General features: G+C 35.6%; 1 protein-coding gene across 2 annotated transcripts; it reads right to left on the bottom strand.

Moving 5' to 3' along the window:
- Positions 1 to 8,171: 8,171 nt before the first annotated feature.
- LOC116018775 (bZIP transcription factor 18-like) lies at positions 8,172 to 13,260 on the bottom strand. 2 transcript variants are annotated; one of them, XM_031258761.1, is made up of 5 exons: positions 12,707 to 13,260; positions 10,516 to 10,648; positions 10,056 to 10,140; positions 9,089 to 9,782; positions 8,172 to 8,903 (listed from the first exon to the last, which is right to left on the bottom strand). In XM_031258761.1, the coding sequence occupies exons 1-4, from the start codon at positions 13,141 to 13,143 to the stop codon at positions 9,394 to 9,396; spliced, it is 1,044 nt and encodes a 347-aa protein (XP_031114621.1). In that variant the 5' UTR covers positions 13,144 to 13,260; the 3' UTR covers positions 8,172 to 8,903; positions 9,089 to 9,393. The 2 variants fall into 2 exon arrangements, with proteins under 2 accessions (XP_031114621.1, XP_031114622.1); XM_031258762.1 differs by having other exon boundaries at positions 9,094 to 9,782.
- Between the last annotated feature and the right edge of the window lie 3,285 nt (positions 13,261 to 16,545).

The raw sequence follows: 16,545 nt of genomic DNA, 5'->3' as shown, positions 1-16,545 counted from the left end.
TTTATATATCATTAAATACGCTTGATAGCTTTGCACGATATACGTTTATACATGGTCACACATTTTTATTTGATCTGTCATATATATATATCATGGTTGCAATAGGCGCTAGGCGCTAGTCGGGCGGTAGACTAGCGCCTAGCGCCTAAGCGGTCTAGGCAGCGCCTAGGCGGTACCTAGGCGGCGACCTATAAAAACAAAAAATTAATTCATGTGTGTGGGTGTATGTCATATATTATATTATATTATATAATATATATATATATATATATATCTTACTTCTTTTACTTATATAAATAAATAAATTTAAATATATATAAATATAATAATAAAATTAACAAGGTCGACTCGCTCGAGTTAACTCGGCTAACTCTGCCGAGTTGGGCGAGTTAACTCGGTCAAATTCAGCCTAGTCGGCCGCCAACTCGGCCCAGTCGGCCGACTTAGGCGCTAGGCGGCCGGCCACCTAGGCAGACGCCTAGGGAGCAAATCGCCTCGGTCTAGGAGCGCCTAGCGCCTAGGCGGGGATTTTTGCAACAGTGATATATATATATATACTCATAATCAAATGAGTTCACCATTTCCCATGAGTTCGTGTTGACATATCTAGGCCATTGAATACTTAAGATCAATGATTTAGATTTCACAAACTGTGCAATTCAGTTGCACAGTTGGCGAAATCTAAGCCATTGATCTCAAGCATTCAATGACCCAAATATGTCCACACTTACTCATAGGAAAGGGTGAACTCACCTGAACAATGGCTTGTGTGTGTGTGTGTGTGTCAGCGCGCTCAAGTGAGAACGGGAGCCAAGAAAGAACTAAGAACCAATTGTAGTCGTCCATGTGTCCAAATTCAACGAATTATATTTAATTTTAAAAAACGACGCGGTGACATTTTCGTAAATAACTCAAACTTTAGTGCAAGTAAAATATGTTAAAAGTGCAAGTTTGTAAGTAAAAAGTGCAATTAAAATCACTTACAAGTGACACTATTTTCACTAAATAGTGCAAGTAATTTACATTGTTAACATTTGTGCACCTAATGATAAAGTTTTTCACATATGTGCACTTAATGATAACGTTTGGTGCAACTAATGATAACGTTAGGTGCACTTAATATTATTGATGCTCAGTGTTCATTATTTATTCCACTTGTAATACATTTTACTTGCACTTAGGTGCACTATATGAAACTGTTACTTGCACGTTTAACACAATTTACTTGCACTTCAATGGTCAATTATTTACGAAAATATGATACATTTTTAAAAATTAGTTTTTCTGGTCCGTTAGATCTGGACACCTAAACGGATGTGAGTGGTTCTTAGTTCTCTCCTAAGCAACCCGTTCTCACCTCAATGGCTTCCTATATATATATATATATATATATATATAAACTCAATTAGTCAATTTATACTTCATTCATGGGTCAAATAAATACCTCTTGATACACGTGTTCAGTCCCTAAATCACGCAATTAACGCTAAAATATGATTGAAATGATAATCGAGGTTACTTGTGAGGATTTTCTTAATTAATTTGAGTTGCTATCAAACCAACCTTGTCTGCCATGATTAATGGTTGTGTTGTTTGTTTAACCGTGTAGGTTATCTTATGATTACGTGATCTAAAAATAGTAAAAAGGTTTATGTTTAGTTTAACTTTTCTTATACACTACAAGACAAAAAATGAAATTATGCAAATCATAGTTACGTCACACTTAAAAATTAAGATGTAAATAACGGATGAATATTACCACGAAGAGCGTTACTTGAACTCATTTTGGGACTTCTCGACTGCGCGAGTGAGAGTTTGCTACCCGAATGTGCACTTGGGATGAAACAATTCTAGTCAGCAAAGAACTCATGGGAGATAAATAAGCTTACGTTGTTTATAATTGATCAGTTCAAACCAATAAGGTCACCAAGTTAATTTGGAACCTTGTGATCACCAAACTAATTGCTGATCAATTGTTTATATTTGCGTGAGCGAGAGTTTGCTACTTGAAGGTGCACTTTGGATGAAACAAGTCTAGTCAACAAAAGACCATGACTTGTCCATAATTGATCAGTTCAAATTGAAAAGATCACCAAGTCAATTTGAAACCTTTTGATCACCAAACTAATTGTCCAACCAAGTGTCGCCAATTGCTCCCACAAAGAGTCAAACTTGAAATTAAACCTTGTCGTCACTAAACCAACTGTTCCAAATTTAAGCGTTTGTGTAGTTATTTGTTGTATTCGATCTTTTTTTTTTTTTTGAATGACAAAGAAAACTCATAGTGACTACTTGAAGTTCTCACCAAAAAAAATTAGTGACTACTTGAAGTTATGTATTGGGTAAACACCGCTCATATATAATAATTAACAAACAACAAAAGAAATCAGGGTAAAATGCACTAAAAATGACCATGTACGACGATGGGTTCAACCACTTAACCAACCTTTTAGGGCGTTATTTGTTGTATTCATGAATAATAATTATTGCGATTGCTAGTGTAATTAGGACAAAGGAAGGGTTTATATTAGCATGTAAACAAATTGTGCGGATTTGATGGAAAGGGCCTACCACGTTAGGAGCACATGCAAGAAGAGGACATTACGGTCCATTTGTACTCGGCTATTCGTGCGTCATTTTCATTCATAATCTTTGGAAAAATTCGTTCTCAAGTTTGAGAAGAAATGGCGATGTGATTGTAACATGCATGTTGTTATAATAAGTTGATATAAGTCCCAATTCATGATCATTATCTCAATATAACGATTCATCCGACACGTAGGTTATTACTTTCTTTGTTGAAACTAAAGGATGTAAACGAATTAAATAGCTCATGGATTATTCGAGAACGTACAGCTCGACTAAATCTACTAGCAAAGGCCTCATTATTGCAAGCGGAAACCAACCGGTGTTTTGACAAACCTCCAGACTACCTAATAGCCTTGTTGGAGGACGATCGACAGGGAGTCCCTAGCATTAAAAGCCCCGTCAGGGACGCCCAGTTCTTAGTTTAGTCCTCGGGGTTGCCCCCTCCACAAGATGTCAAAAAAAAAAATAATAATTCTAATTAATTTATGTGTTGAAATTAAGAATGTAAAAGGATTAAGCTGCTCATGAATTATTCGAGTCCGTTTCGATTCGTTCCATACTCAAATTTGATTTAGTTACAACGGATCAAGCCAAGTTTGAATTCATGCAACTTAACTTTTGAGTCAAATCAAACTCGAGTACTTTAATGTTCAATTTGAACATTTTGTGAATTTGATTAATCTTTATATTTTTGGATATATTCGGTATTTTATATATAATATAATAAGAAATTATATATCTAACACAAAGGATTTTATAGTTTGGTGGGCGGTGATATTATAGGTATGAAAGTTAGGCATGTTATTTAATATACCTAGTGTCAAGCTTGAATCTTTTTTCTCTTCAATGAATTAAAATATGATAAATTCGTTCAATTACAATTGTGCCCCCTATTTTATTTAATATTTTACAAACCAAAAATCCATAATGAAAAAAAAAATAAAAAAATACTCCGTAGTTAATTAAGCAACTTCCGATCGTATTAATTCTATTCGGGCTAAGCTTAAGCCCTACAACTAGGTTTCAGCTCAACTCAAACTTTGAATTTTAACTTTTAAGTTGAGATTAACTTCAAACTTGCAATACTCGACTCAAATTGAAATAGAAGTTAACCATCGAAGTACATAATAGAGAAACAGAAAACTAAACACAAAGAATCATAGAATACGTACAAATATAAAAGTTACGATGTATATGACTCAAACCTCTCTCACACTCTCCATAGGCGTTGAGGCAAAAATTTTCTTTAAATATACATAAACATTCATTGTTCGCTACTTTCTTTTTCGAATATGTATTTTATTTTTTTAATTTAGAAAAGTAATTTTGAAATCGCCTTTAATAGAGTTTCCCTAAATTTCTTAGCTAGTAGGAAACATTCTCAAAATGTTATAACACTCAGTTGAGAATTTTTATACATCATAACATCGAGTATACCTAATATTGTGACACTTAAATTTGTGTATGGTACATTCATTGATGCAAGAATAATTGCTTTAAATATGTATGTATACTCGTGTTAGATTGTAGGTGGCTTTCCACACACACAAAAGTTGCTCATTATTCCTATGCTTTTTGGAAATTTTGCAGAGGGTGTTTATGATTGAGAATTGTTTGGAGGGGACCAAATGATAAAATCCATTGGGTATTCAAAACTCGAAGTCTCACTAACCTTCTCGAGAAAAAGCGAATCAGTTTTAAGAAAATTACGCGTGCAGAACACAAAATCACGAACGTTAGATTAAATTTGTATTATAACGTGACTAGAATTCTGAGATTATATTTAAAATTGTTAAAATTCTCGACCCGAGGGGGACCAAATGATGAAAGGTGGAAGAAAGAATGGGAACCACAAAATGGGCATGTGAGTTTTATCTGAATGTTGCTTGGTTAGGGTCCAAAGGAAATGCAAGTGTGGGTTTGGTTCAACGCTCTTTGGCATCTGCCCTAACAAGGCAACATGGGAGGGCCTATGTACTACTCTTACGTAGGACTAGTAGAGAGAGAGAGAGAGAGAGAGGAGGGGGGGACACAAGTTTGGTTGAAAGGGTAGTTGCCATTTATTAAGGTGGTCGTATTTTGCAGGCTAAGTAGGCCAGCGCAAGTAGCCCACATGATCTTCCAAGGAGGGGGCATATCAGATTATGGGTATCTCCGACGTCTGCCATGTGCATTTCTGTGGTTTGTTTATAATGTCGGCCCTCCCACTAGGCCCCCTAATGAGGTGACCAATTTCTTCATTTTTTACAACTTTGATGTTTCACTGCAAATTGTCACTATGGTAAAGATTGATTCAAATTTAATTCACATTGTATTTTTAGAATATGACTCTTACTTAGTAGAAAGTTTTTTTTTTTAAGTACTATGAACTCTGTTACAATGTAGTATTTGTTCATAGTCACTTTCTCAATTAAATGAAGCATAAAGAGTTAATATTGCCTCTACTGAAACTCGAACATACTCCTCTCACGTGAAGGTAGTAGAAAGTCTATTCTTTAACAATAATTGATAAATACAAAGAATTAATTTTTCTTGGAGCAACTCCGAGCTAAATTAGTTAAATAGTTAACTTTGTAAGTACAATATTCTAAGTTTAATTCAAATTAGATTGTCGAGTGGAGGATGGTAAAGGGTCAAGTCCACCACCATGTTGCTAGAGAATTATTGGGTGAAGACCCGTAAAGGGCCAAGTCTAGCACCTAGCTCTAAGAAATGTGTGGCGGTGTAAGAAAACAAAGTTGTGTATTCACTACTAGTTATGACTTTTGACATAGTGGTAAACTTTTGAAGCAAATAAACTATAATACTAATTCAAATTAGAGGATAACACATTACATATGAGGGGGGTGGGGGTATGAAAGCCACTCCGAGCAATCATACCTAGAAACAGACTTCCTAACCAACAGGTAGGCTACCTGATTCACAGATAGTTTAGTGAAAGTTAAAAACACTTGAGCAAAATCACTCATAAGATTTGTTATATTCCTAAGAATCAAATGAAAAAAAGAATCACCCCTAGTAAAGTTAAGGCCTTGACTACTTGAAGTGAATCGATTTCGATATAAATATTGTCAAAGTTGAGGGACTTGAGCCAGCTGAAAACTTCTCTAATTGCCACGGCATCTGCTACACAGTTGATTTAATGACTCGTTTACCATATGTTTCAAGTTGTTAGGTGGGTGAGGTGAAGAATTTTAGTTTGGCATTGTAGAGGTCCAATTCAAGTCCTCCATTGAGACACGTATAGTTCATACAAGGTGTCCTTTCTTTTAAGGGCGTTAGTTTCACGTGCATTTTCAACCTTAGGTTTGGGAAATGGCCCTCCGCCAGGGCAGGGACTGATAATAATAAGGTAGTTGGCCTGTATTATCATATTTGGCTCATATATGCATGATTTGATCAGCATACTGCATACACACGGTGTGATCTATATACAGTGTTTCCTTCCAGAGTAAAACTTCTGGCCCCACTACTGGAAAGTGCAAATGAAATCAGCGTGGTAATAATCACAAAGAGATAAACTAGTTTAGGTTACGTATAATTGCTCATCATATTGAGAATGTCAATAGGTAGCTTCCACAAAGAGTCAAACCATCACTTATCTTTGATTTACGAAAATCTCGCAGCTACTACCCGAAGATATGCTCTAGGTAAAGTCCGCCTTAAGTCCTAGCCAGCAAAGGACCACAAGAGGTAATCCAATCTAGGTTGTTCATAATTTACCAACTCAAATCAAAAAGACCAATAAGCAACTCCCTAATCGTTTTATTGTAAAGTAATTCATGTTCATAATGTACAGAATTTATGTTCATAATACACACACACATAAACACAATATAATATTAAATGTTTATGTGTCCTTAGCTATATAATTTTATGCATTATGAACATTAATTATGTACTTTATAAAGTCAAATTCTCTATATTTTATCAGGGTCCACAATGCACTGTGGACCCTGGTGCACAATATAAATTACTGACAACTCCCATAAAAAAGTCAAACTTGAAACATTGTGACTATTTTGTCATCTACCCAACTATCACTTATCTTGATTCTATTAGATAAGGAAAAGGAAATTTTTAAAAAAAAAAATTGCTCACTTTTTTTTTTTTATATTTGATTAGCATACTGCATACACACGGTGTGATCTATATATCCCATAATTCAATTAGTGTTTTCTTGCAGAGCAAAACTTCTACTACCATTACTCGAAAGTGTAGTGAAATTCGTCTTGTGACCCTAACCGATAAAAAATCACAAAGAGATAAACTAGTTTAGATTGTCCATAACTAATCGATTCAAATCGAGAATGTCAATAGCTACCTTTCACAAGGAGTCGAACCACCACTTATCTTTGATTTATGAAAAAACTTACACCACCACCAGGAGGCATGCTCTGGGTAAAGTCTGTCTTATTGTCCTAGTCGGGAAATAACGACAAGAGGTAAACCAATATAGTTTGCTCATAAGTTACCAACTCAAACTAAAAAGGCCAATAGGCAATTCTTATGAAAAATCAAACTTATAACATTGTAGTTACTACCTAACCAATTCAGTTGAAATTGTCTCCAACCATCACTTATATTGATTCTATTAGAAAAGAAAAATGAATTAAAAAAAAAAAAATTGCTCACTTTTTTGTTTAGAATGTGTCATGTGAATTAAAAATTTTAAAAATGGGGTAAAAAGTAAATGTAAGTATAATTTCTTTTTTTATAAAAGTATAATATTATTCATCTCATATTTGCCTCCTCAATCATTCACTTTGGGGTTCTATTTTTTGAAATTGACTTAAGAGCTAATATCATAAATGGCCTTTTAATTAAACCAAATTAACTTTTTGAGTACTACTGACTCGTAATATATGCTCCATTGAGGCTATCTCATGACTTCCATTTATGAGAATCACTACATGCCACTTGATCCCAAGATCATTGGCAACAATACATTTGTTATTTGACATAGTGTTTATTACTGAAATAGTCCCTCGACTATTGCGAAATTACTAATTTGGTCCTCAACAATTTTTCTCGCCCAATTAAATCCCTCGACTTTGAAAATTTTAACCAATTTGGTCCTCCGTTTATTTTGCCGTTAAAACCGGGACCAAGTTGGTAAATTTGCTATAGTCAAGGGACCAAATTGGTAAATTTGCTATAGTCAAGGGACCATTTCAATGAAAAATTAACTACCAATTTGGTCCCTTGACTATAGCAAAATTACCAATTTGGTCCCTTAACTATAGCAAAATTACCAATTTGGTCTCGATTTTAACGGCAAAATAAACGGAAGACCAAATTAGTTAAAATTTTCAAAGTCGAGGGACTTAATTGGGCACGAAAAATTGTCAAGAACCAAATTGGTAATTTCGCAATAGTCGAGGGACCATTTCGGTAATAAACTCTTTGACATATAGAACATCTAAGAAGTGGGTAGAGGATATTCGTGACCTTAGACGAGGGTCAAACTTTGGCTTTGAACATTGCACTTGTAACACCAACGATCAACAAAGAACCTATCTGAATATAGATGAGATAGCACAAGTATCTCACAACTTAATCAGAAATCAAACATATAATAGTATTTGTAACTCAAAACTCATTTATCGTTCAGTTAAGGATTTTTCCACTTTTTTTGTGATAACAATACAATACATCTTGATTTACGAAAAAATTCACAACCGCTACCCAGAACAGCACTTTGGGACACAATAACAATACAATACACCTTGATTTACGAAAAAGTTCACAACCGCTACCCATAACGTGCGCTCTGGGTGAAGCCCGCCTTGAGACACAATACAATACACTCGACATACACATACACAATAACACAACAATGTACACATGAACCAAAAGAATTTTGTAGCAGATACGAGACTAAGAAAGATGGTTGTATGGTCGCAGAAGGGGTGCCTTTCGTGAATAAATGAGATTGTAACGTGCAGTGCATGTGAAGACACGATGTCTGTTTATTTCATCTCCAAAAAACACCCAAAAATTTCTTGTGGATCATAGCAAGCAAGCACCACAGCAGATCAGAAGAAGCCTCATCAGCAAATGCTTACAAGAAACCAGGCAGTTATCTGCCGTTTTCAGTGTCAAAATACTCCACTTGTCCACACAGAGACAAAGACAGAACAGATAGAAATAAGGTAGAAGAAAGAAACAACCTCTCAGAGAAGCTTTCCATAAAACCCATTTTGATCAAACAGCCACACAATGGTATTAAGCACCCAAAAATTGCCAATATCCACGCATTAACTCGAGAACGTGCAGGGTTGGGATCAATCCAAGCAATCGGCTTCGCTTTCCTGCATGTCAATGTCTCATTAAACATTAGAGTTTGAGAGGGAAGAAAAGGGCGGGGCGGGGCGTTTTGGGGATATGGACAGCATTATATTCCAGTAAGGGGATAATGAAGTACACTAGCACACAAGTCATAATCGAAATAAGTAAAAGATAGGATAATGGAATAGGTTATGACGAGAGTCCTCACCTCACCTCCCATATGCAGGTACAAGGATGTCTTTAGGAGTAGCCCTTGAATTAATGAAATAATGGGAAATGGATTGGAGTTGAGAAAAGAGAAAGACCAATGGCACAACAGGGAAAGAATGTCCAGACATTAATTGTTGGAACTACTGAGAACCTAGGACTCCTCAAATTGAATGGAAAGATTAAAAAAAAACAGTTCCAAACAAAAAAAATTTGAAGAATAGTGAGTTTCCTGGATGTTAAAAACGGTGTCAGTCTATGAACAATTTGATAAATAGGGTTGGGGGCGTCGCACAAAAGAGCAACTCAAGAGCAGAATGTACTACTGCTGCTTTCGCTTGCAGATATGGAAGGGGCTTCGCTCTTCACAATATGAGAGCCCCTGCTGCTACTGATATCGAGGCCCTGAAAGCGACCGAGAGGATCCTGCTGCACCGTGTCTGCAAGAGCCTGGACCGAGGCAGAAGCAAGCATGGGGTGATGTGGAGTAGATGTGCTTGGCTGGAATGCATGAAACTGCGGGATCTGAATATTTTGGGAGTCACTTGGCCCCGACTGTGGCTGATGTGAGAAGAAGGCTGATTGATTATAAGGAATATGCTGCATTCCCAAACTGTAAGCATCAGAAGGAGCTGCTATTTCGCCAGTAGCTATTCTGAGTCTTTCAACTTCGTTCTTTAACGCTTCATTCAAAGCTGTAATTTCAGAAAACATGCCAAAGATCAACACAGTAATAATATCTTTTCATCACTGCTCTAAAGAAAGGATTTTTTTTTCCTTTTCTTTGGACTAAGAGAATTGGGTGCATTTGTGCTTTCCTCTCATCTAAATACAAGTTTTGCTCTCCAGTTTACTTACTCTCCCATTTTCTTTCCCCCCGCTTTTTACCCATCCAAACACAGAATAGACCATTCACTCAAGTATATGCCAGGAAAGAGGTGAAAATCGAGGTTATGTTGGATACATACCATCACGCAATTGAGCTTGTTGTTCCATGGCTTGCAAACGAAGTTTAAGCTCAGTATTTTCGTTACTAAGCCCTGTCGTATCCCTCTGTAGAAGAAAGAAGAGTCAGTTAACATTTGCATCCCGGTGGCTCCACTATGTCATATGGAGGACAGACAGATACACTAAACACCGAGATTGGCATTGGAGTAAAGCAATAATAACATGAATGGGAACGAAAACATCTTTTGTACAGGATTTGCTTTCGTGCATTCTAGAGGAACCCTTTTCCAAATATCAAACAATCCAGAACTGAGCATATTCTTCTCGAAGTAGAGCCTTCAAGTAAATATGGACTATGGAGTATTAACTCAGCATAGTAAGACGTAGAGATTGGAGAATCATAAGTACAAGTTCTGTCTTACACCATTATTCATAATAAGTTGAGTACATTTCTTCAGATCCATGGATACTGCAACAAACCTGGAACAGGGTAAGCTGTGCGGAAAGTGTGGTTGCTTCTGTCTGAAGGGTCTGCACTTTTCTCTCGAGTTCAGATATGTAGCGCGCCTTCCTCTCTTTCGATCGAGCAGCTGATTGGCGATTTGCCAGAATTCTGTGCACCATTATCAACAATCAGACAATCATAGATTTAGAGAAGGTATCCTTTCGTTGTTTTTTAGCATGCCATGTATGACAAGTTAGCACTAAAGAATATCACTTCATACAACACCGAAAGTGGCAAGACAAAGAATGATATAAAACCAGATAAACCAAGTTTAATTGATCTTGCACAAACCACCACAATAGAAAAAGAATTGCAAGTTCACAAACAGCAAGTAGATTGAATTCAAGATGCTCCGGCTAGAAAATCTTTGTAACTAAAATTGGTAAAAAAACCACAATAATTAACGAATAAATCAGATAGCAGAAATCAGCCAGGCATATCCACCTTGTCAGTTGAAAATAATGAGATCCTACTGAAATTTAACATTGAATTAAAAAGTTCATAAACCTTAAGCTACTTTTTTCAAGAAATATGTTATCTTTAGAGAAAATATGATGACATCCATAATGGATCAAACATTTATAATTGATGTCAAGAAAATACTTAAGAAAAGAAAGACATGTTTAAGGTGCAATGTATTTTAGCAAGATGTACCGAATGTCACAGAATTCTTTTACATCAAGATCCAGAGATAACATCGATGGCTAAAATATACTCTATATAATACTCCTCTTAAAATCTTTCCTAAGGAAACAAAACATAAACAGACCCCTACTGGTCATGAGCTTTGTATTTCATATCAAAACACAGTTTTCTCATGTTTCTTTATGCGATTCACATGATCACGTCTGATATTGTTGATGCTTGCTGGTTACAAGATAATATCTAGTGAGCCAAATGAGGATTTGTATTTTGTAGCTAGATACTTGTGCATCTTTGCTGTAACAAGATATTCCATTTACCCCTCAACGATCTGCAGCTGTATCTATCACTTCACCCCTCTATTACACAAATTCCATTAAATTTTGGTTTCTTTCGGTTGAGCAAAATATATAAAATATAAATATGTAGTCAAACTATTAGCTTAGGACAAAACAAGTGCTACCGAATAAAAAGACTGTGCACATGTTGCTGGTAACCCATCAAAAAAGTGTTCACTCGCAAATGCAAGGGGGCATGTTGAGCAAAATACAATATAATACTCCGTATATAGATGTGTAGTCCATCCATCAATTTAGACTTTTAGTTAAAAAATAACACATCTTTTAATTAAATCCACATCAACAGGTAGAAGTAAAATGCATGCAAGAACAAAGGTCATTGGCATTCTCTCACTAATAATAATACTAAAATTAACAATTAACTTTATTAAAAGGAAATTGGGCCCCAATAGGCTAATGGTGTCAAATTTGCATTTGCAATCCTTGCAATGCACCTAGATTAAAAAAGATTGGAGCTTTGGAGGCACCCCAATCAAGTTGATCAAACAATTGGCTTAATAACCATAAGATTCCAAGTTCAACTCTCCATAATATTGGTTTATTAGACTTCTTGGTTTGAGCTTGTTAACTATGAAGAAAATAGACTAGCTTACCTGCTTGTGATCCGTTATCGGTTAGAATTACAAAGAGGGCTTCACCCAATAGGCACATTTGATTAGCAATTAAGGCCGTCTCAGGTATTCAAGATATCCTATTAGATTATATACCTTTCATTCATATCCCTATTTTGACGGACTATAGAGAGTAACTCGTAGTTGGGTCCGTCAATTTTAACTAATAAATGAAAAATAAAAATAAATTGACATGACTTGGTATCTTTCAATACATAATCCTTTTTAACTTTGAAATAGGGGAACTAAAAAAGGAAATACGTAACAAAGAAGAAAGTTTGGGCTCAAGGCTTAAAGAATAATGTCAAAGTCATTAGAGGTTACAGTCATAAGTTGACTCCATCAACCCCAAGAAACAAAAAGATCTAAATCCAAGATCTTCTCTAAAACTCATAAATTCTTCGACAATTTCGCACAATTTTCAGAATTCTCCCTAAATCCTATCCTATCCAATCCAAGTTCATAAACATATCAACTCTAGCAATTCAAATCACCAATGCAGTTTAAAAAAAAAAAAAAAAAAAAAAACTGTAATATGTAAAGCTGTTTGCTACCTTTTAGCTCGCTTGGGATCAATGGTCCAAAGCTCCGCGAGTTTATCAGGCGCCATAGCTTTCTTAGCTTCAATCGTGCTCTCGCTAAGCAGCAAGCTGGAGGAGCTATCCACGGAGTTGCTATAGCGGTGGCGCGGCCGGCCGAGGCTCTTCTCTCCATCGCCGCCGCTATCCGCCGCTACACTGTCGGTTCCGGCGCCGGCGCCGCCGAGCTTCTCGATGTCCATGTAGGTGGAGAAGAGATCGTCCTCGGATCCCATCTCCTCGAAGCTCCCGGCCGGCGCCGCATCGAAGGGGTCCGACACCAGATCCAGATCCTCCGGCAGCCGGAAGTTCACCTCCGAGTGAGCCCTCCGGTGGTGCGATGGCCTCAATGCCGATGGAAACGCTGGCGCTTGGCTCATCATCATCGGCTTCGAATTGGCTGGATCTTGCATTTGATGAGATAATGGCTTTGTTTCAGAGATCAAAAGCTATGAAGTTTAAAGTTTGGAGTTAGAAATAGGAATTGCAGGCTGAAGATCGAAGATGAAAGAATGGCCGTTTAGCTTACTACAAAGAGCTTGTAAGATTATATTATAAGAGATGGAGTTCTATATTATATTTTATTGATTATCAATTTTAGAAATAATTAATTACCCTTTATATTTTTTTGGTACTTTTAGTCCAATTAATGTAGATAGTGTGACGAGAGAAACTTGTAGTTACTATTTAAGTGTGCGACTGTGCGTACTAACCTATTAGATGATTTTTGTATAATAATCCACAAATGCAAAATGATAAATCACACTATAAAATATATTGAAATTTTAAGCACTTAATCTTAGTGTTCCAATGAAAATAAGTGTTGGTCCAATATTATAATGATATCACTTGGTATTGTGTAAGTTTCATATGTTACTGAAGTATGACAATTAGCATAGTGGAGCGGAGCGCAACAAGCGAAGAGATAGATAGATAATTTTATTAATGTACCGTATATTATGGTTATATATAAATATGATGTTTGTAGTCTTGAATGGATTATCATCACAATTAATAAAAGTATTACTTGGTTCCTATGGACAGGTATATATATAGTGGATATACACTATTAAACCACGTAAATTTTGTATTATTTTTCATTTTTGTTTTTATTATTGATTTCATGACCCATTATTCTCAACACAAGAGATTAAATACAATGCCTTTCTTTATCAAAATAAAAAATAAAAAATACAATGCCTTTCCATTTCAATAAAAATTAAAATTTTATTTCCAACATAATTGAAAAAGGCTTATCAAATAGGGGATATGGTTCCCTATAGCATTCAACATTATTATAGCAAATGGACATGTACCACATGAAACTGTCTAAGATAGGTAACAATAATCAAATAATAAAATGAGTAACATATATCAATTTATATAATAAAATTAAAGTTATGTGACATTTGCATATGCACATTGACAGTATTGTTGAATTAAATATTTCGGTATTTAATGTTCATATATATTTGTATTTTTGTTATATCTTTCATTAATTATTGAACAAGTTCTTATATACAACATTATATTCTAACGATATGTTTATAAGATTTTGTTGACTTAGCGAGTGTTTGCATTCTAATAGAAAATATACCTTGGGCATATGGCTCTACACCTACTCGGTATGTAATCTTTAAGGCACATCCGCGCGGGGAGCGACTCCCGACCAGAACTGACCATGTTCCATGGATGACCTAACCCGGATGCAGAGGTGGACCCGCGATCGTTTATGTGGACCACCACCTAATACATCCTAAGCTCGGTCCTGACTTGGGGCCTAAGCCGAACATCCTTTACATCTGTGGACAGGAGCCATGAGATGACGCTATGATCGATCATATCACCTAGGATTCGTCATGTATATTGAGACGCCTGGATCAATCGAAATGGCCTCCGACCCTGCCGAATGCATGTGAGGCGCGTGGCAAACATGACGAGAGCCCGGCATGTGTCTCATTTTTTTCTATAAATACCACATTTAATGCTGCAGAAAGGAGATTTTTGGGCATTCTCACCTAACCCCCATCAACTCGGGACTCTCTGACCTATTGTCACCTATACCTGAGCCTAAACACTTAAACTACAAAAGCATATTCATACAACTATACGCACAAAACCCGTATTGGTATGCCGACCTTCATACTCTGGTGTATTTACTCCACATTCAATTGAATTGAAATATAGTGTAAGATATTCACATTTTAAAATTATTCAATCACTATCTAATCTATTATAATAACGTTTTTGCTAAACGTTGTCCAATATTTAAGTAATAGAATTTAATAGCCAAGTACAATTACATATTATATGACTCTCTTCTTTTTTTCCTTTAGTGATCAAGAAAATCTATAATCTCGTATTCAAATATGTCTACTGATTAAACCATGCTCCTAATATGACTCTTTAAACATCTTATTTAAAAACTTTCCAATTAAACTCAAAGAGTGGGGTCTCACCATCTTATTGGTGATAGGATAGCAGATCAGATTTCTTGGTTGGTGTTTCAAGATGGGGATATAACTCAAATAATTTTTTCCCTTTTAGTTAGTAATATAGATAAATGTATGGATATAGTTATGGGCCCCAGCAAATCCTTTGGATAATCAGGGCCCACAAAAATTCCACTTTGGGCATGTTAACTAAAGTCTTGATAGTCACCTAAAATGTGTCCGTTAAAGAGTAGGCCCACTAAGCCCAACTATTTTCTGCTACTGGCTAATATTTTGGGCCATTGCACTAGAAGGCCCACTATAAAAGTGTATAAATGTATAATATGAATATTAAAAATGAGCAAAATAAGTTTTGTGTATGGATAAACCCTACTCCTGATTGGACAGATGTCTTATTAATGATTGTTGGATACAAAAGATAGTCCAGTGTACTGGATCATACTCGTAATTTGAAATCATACTTGATTTATTTATTTTTTGATGACGAGAAAAACTCGTGGTCACTAACTAATTAATGGTGTTTACTAGATAAATCCTATTCCTGATTAATAGTAAAGAACACACAGAAGATAGATAAATCAACTAAAAAAATTATGTGTGAAAGATTCATCAACTGAAAATTTGTTGGCAAGAGTCACATAAGTTTTGTTTAATTTTATTAGATGTTAAAGATATTTTATCAACTTCGTCTAATGTCTTTATCTCTTTTGGTATGCGATCAGCGAATAGGATTGATCATTTATTAGTCCGGGAACCCCTTTCTATGATTAAAGGCAAGGAGTAGCTCTCTTCCTCTCCCTCCTTTATTGTTGAAACTCTTATTTGAGCTTGTTAATGGAATATTTTCTATTTTCGAAATAAAATAAAATATACGTTAGGGTCCCATATCTTTATTTTGACAACGATAGGACCAGTTGGATCTTGGATGGGATATTTTGCGGTTAATAACTTAATATATGGAATAATAATAATATAATATACCTTGAAAAAGCTAGGCAGAATTTAATAATTCAAATTTGATAGTGGGCTGACTATAAAATTTGGGAAATTATAAAATAATATTCATGCAGTCATGAACCATAATAACAAGCACTACATTCACCACCTAAGCCAATCACATCCACAAATAACACAACGGCATATCTAATCAACCCCCACAAATTATTTTCACAAAAAAAAAAAAAAAAGTTATAAACAAGTGCAATTTCTATTGGACCAATCGCACAAAATTTAAAAAGTAGTAATAAATTTGTTTAGACTTGTGGGGGCTTTGGGTACAAGGTCTCCACTACCCAATCATTATTGTGTGGACCATACTATCAAATAATGCACATTTAATATAAAAATAGTGTACATTCAGTA

The sequence above is a fragment of the Ipomoea triloba genome, chromosome 5 (genome assembly GCF_003576645.1).
Source record: "Ipomoea triloba cultivar NCNSP0323 chromosome 5, ASM357664v1".
In the NCBI taxonomy this organism is placed as follows: Eukaryota; Viridiplantae; Streptophyta; class Magnoliopsida; order Solanales; family Convolvulaceae; genus Ipomoea; species Ipomoea triloba.
Note: the sequence above shows the minus strand (reverse complement) of the source record. Positions and strands in the feature narration are given on the sequence as shown.